Genomic DNA, 2834 nt, shown 5'->3' with positions numbered 1-2834 from the left:
GACGCTCTCGCCAAGGCCGCGCGTCAGCTGGCCGTGCTGGAACTACCGCTCGACACGCGGACCTCTGTCATGCGTGGCGAAGAGAGCAACTTCGGTAACTTGGTCGCTGATGCAATCCGATCAGAGCTCGGCGCGCAATTTGGCCTTGTGAATGGCGGCTTTGTTCGTGGCGACAATGGTACGATTGTTCTTGTTCTCGAGGGTCTCAGTGCTTCTCTAGTGCACCCGGCGAAGACGACGGTGACGGTGGGGCTGCTGGAGAAGGAGATGCCGTTCCCGCGCCCCGCGGTGCTCATCAAAATCAAGGCGGCCGACTTGAAGGAGGCAATTGAGCAGCACTTGCGAGTGTACCCGGCGCTCTCGGGCTCGTTCCCGCACGTTTCGGGCCTGCGCATCATCTACGACCGGTCGCGCCCCGAGATGCCTGCGGTACCGCCGTCACCCTTCGTAGCTTATCTCATGGGCTGCGTAGATTACGTCGTTCAAGGACGAGTTTGACAACAACATCGACTTGAACGCCGTTGTACTCGTCGCGACGACCAAGTTTGTCGCGGGTGGCGGTGACGGCTGCGTCGCGTGGCAAAAGGGCAAGCTTGTCTCGACACACGATCAGATCGCCGAGGAGGTCGTGCGCTTCATCGAGAAGAAGCGGCTGCTGGCGTACCCTGCGAAGGAAGGCCGACTCATCATCGTCGACTAGACTACCGTAGAAGACGCTCAGGGACGCGATATCATAGAACCCTTGTGGCCCGTCGAGTCGCCATCGACGTTAAAGCACGGTGTGCTACGCAAGCAATCTCTTACGCCGTTTCTCCTTGTAACCGCGCGAGCTGCGAGAGAAAGTCAAGCGTCTCGTGAAGTTTGTACTTGAGCTCCAGCGACGCAATGAGCTTGTCGTGGACGCGCACCTGTGGAGATGCTGGGACGATATATGAGAACCTATCGCAAGTGCAAGCAGCGAACCTTCTGCCGACAGCTGCGTTTCCCATGACTGCAGCAAATGGTCGTTGAATGCAAGCATGCTAGCGACCGAGGTTCCTGCCTTGGTTCGTCGGCGAAGTCGCTTGGGCGTCGGCGTGGCCATGACATTCTCCATCTCGGTAGCCTTGCGCTTGGATTGCATCTTGAGTTGCGCCTTGCGCTTGATGCGCGCGCCGAGGTTTTGCATCGGGACGATCGGTTCTTTCTCAACGCGAGGCGACGTCGGCTAGTACCGATGAGCGGCGAGGCAAGCAAACTAGCGCGGATCAAAAGACTCGTACCGGTGTCTCGTCGACAGCCCGCAACTTGACGTAGCGCGCCTTGAGGTCCTGCACCACCTTTGCATGGTAGAAGGCGCGGACTTTGGTGACGTGGTGCGGCGTCCGTGTCGTCGGCCGGCGCAAGCGAGCTGGTGACGTCTTCAACGTCGGTACGTGCCGAGATGGAGCCACCTATAGACCCTCGCATTAGCCCAGTACGTGGATTAGGAAAAGGCTGACCGTGACTTTTGGCACGGCCGTGCCAAACGGATTGGTTATGCAGCCAAGTCGAGGGGCGGTCCACGGTTTGCCACCAATTAAGGTTGGGTTGACGCGCGTCTGAAGGCCCGGCAACGTGATTCGCTCGAGCGCGGGGCGTGGACAAAGCATGGGCGGTACCGAGGACGCCTGTCGTCGAAGAAGGCAAAGAAGTATGAAGACGCGTGCACGAAGACGACGAAAGTCAGAAAGACGACACCTTCGCATGGGGCGCCCACGAACGGAGCGATGGCAGCGTCACGGTAGTACCAGCAAGGGGCCGCGAGGTGTTTTCGTATTCCAGCTGTCGGCCTCGCTTCTTCTCGAGCGCTTGCTTGGGGAGCATGGACGTTGGCTTCACATTGCGCTGGGACCAAATCGAAAAATGAGATATCCCGTCCTGAGTCCGCGGTATCGTACGCGTCCGAGTGGGATGAACTCGATGGGCTCATGGCGCGAGGCAAGCGATCGGTCGGTGCGAAGCTGGTTGACGTCATTGGCACTACTTCGGTTCTCCTTGTCGTCAGCGCTGCCGCCCATGCTCTTGTAGCGCATGGTCTTAGCCTTGGTTGCGATGGACATGGTCCCGAGCGCGGGTCGGGCGTCCGTCGCGCGATGGCCGGCGTCCTGGGTCGGCGGCGGCGGGGTCGCCATGCCCGAGGTCCGCGGAGCGTCCATGACCGCGAGGGTTCGGTCCATCGTCCACGGAAGGCGCCGGCCGCTGGGCAACAAGCAGTAGTCGGCGCTTCGTGGGCACAGGCGCATGCTCGTCTTCTCTCTTCTGCGGCCAAACCAAAACTGGCGCGCAACCGGGTGCAGAGAAAAAGCTCTGAAACCGTTTTCTAGGATTCGGCATATAGGTGACTCGTTGCGGCATGTGCCAAAGATACCACCAAAATGCCATCTCCAGTCGAAACATTAGTCGATACAAGCAACTAAACGCATGCTATGGCAGCGCTGACCATCTTGACGGTGAACGACGTGTACGACGTCGCACCTGACGCGCATGGCATGGGCGGTACGTCCACGAGGATGACATAGATGATGCTCATCGGGCAGCGCAGGAATGGCCGAACTCGCGACCTTGCTGCAGCGTGAGCGAGCGGCGACGCCAGCGACCTCGACGCTGCTGACGACGATCAACGGCGACTTTCTCTCCGCGTCTCGAACCGGAGCCTATTACAAAGGGTACTGCACTCCTACGCATGAACGGCCTTCGTTACGACGTACTATGACGAACTAGCGCGCACATGATCGACCTTCTCAACCACATGGACGTCGACTTTGCCGTCTTTGGTACGCTTGATGTCCTTGACGTTGTTTGAGTATGGCGTA

The 2834-nt window shown here is 59.2% G+C and overlaps 3 protein-coding genes across 3 annotated transcripts in view; 2 read left to right on the top strand and 1 right to left on the bottom strand.

Annotated features, from left to right (window-relative positions):
- Positions 1-69: 69 nt before the first annotated feature.
- SDRG_16059 (hypothetical protein) lies at positions 70-700 on the top strand (the record flags this gene model as incomplete). The annotated part of the gene is made up of 3 exons (XM_008622254.1): positions 70-178; positions 221-429; positions 473-700. 3 exons carry the CDS (start codon positions 70-72, stop codon positions 698-700), a joined length of 546 nt encoding a protein of 181 aa, XP_008620476.1.
- Positions 701-800: 100 nt separating this feature from the next.
- Positions 801-2264, bottom strand: SDRG_16058 (hypothetical protein; the record flags this gene model as incomplete). Its single annotated transcript, XM_008622253.1, has 6 exons — positions 801-919; positions 964-1207; positions 1263-1433; positions 1482-1649; positions 1720-1866; positions 1920-2264. 6 exons carry the CDS (start codon positions 2262-2264, stop codon positions 801-803), a joined length of 1194 nt encoding a protein of 397 aa, XP_008620475.1.
- A 159-nt stretch (positions 2265-2423) lies between these two features.
- The window catches only part of SDRG_16057 (hypothetical protein), a gene marked incomplete at its 3' end in the record, with an annotated part of 1820 nt that continues 1409 nt past the window's right edge, over positions 2424-2834 (top strand). Inside the window, exons 1-3 of the mRNA XM_008622252.1 lie at positions 2424-2517; positions 2564-2687; positions 2743-2795. Coding sequence (XP_008620474.1) covers positions 2448-2517; positions 2564-2687; positions 2743-2795 — 247 coding nt within the window. The 5' untranslated portion in view covers positions 2424-2447. The remainder of the gene's footprint in view (positions 2518-2563; positions 2688-2742; positions 2796-2834) is intronic.

This window comes from Saprolegnia diclina (genome assembly GCF_000281045.1).
Source record: "Saprolegnia diclina VS20 unplaced genomic scaffold supercont1.111, whole genome shotgun sequence".
Taxonomy (NCBI): domain Eukaryota; phylum Oomycota; class Saprolegniomycetes; order Saprolegniales; family Saprolegniaceae; genus Saprolegnia; species Saprolegnia diclina.
This window is presented reverse-complemented; position numbering and strand designations above follow the sequence as displayed.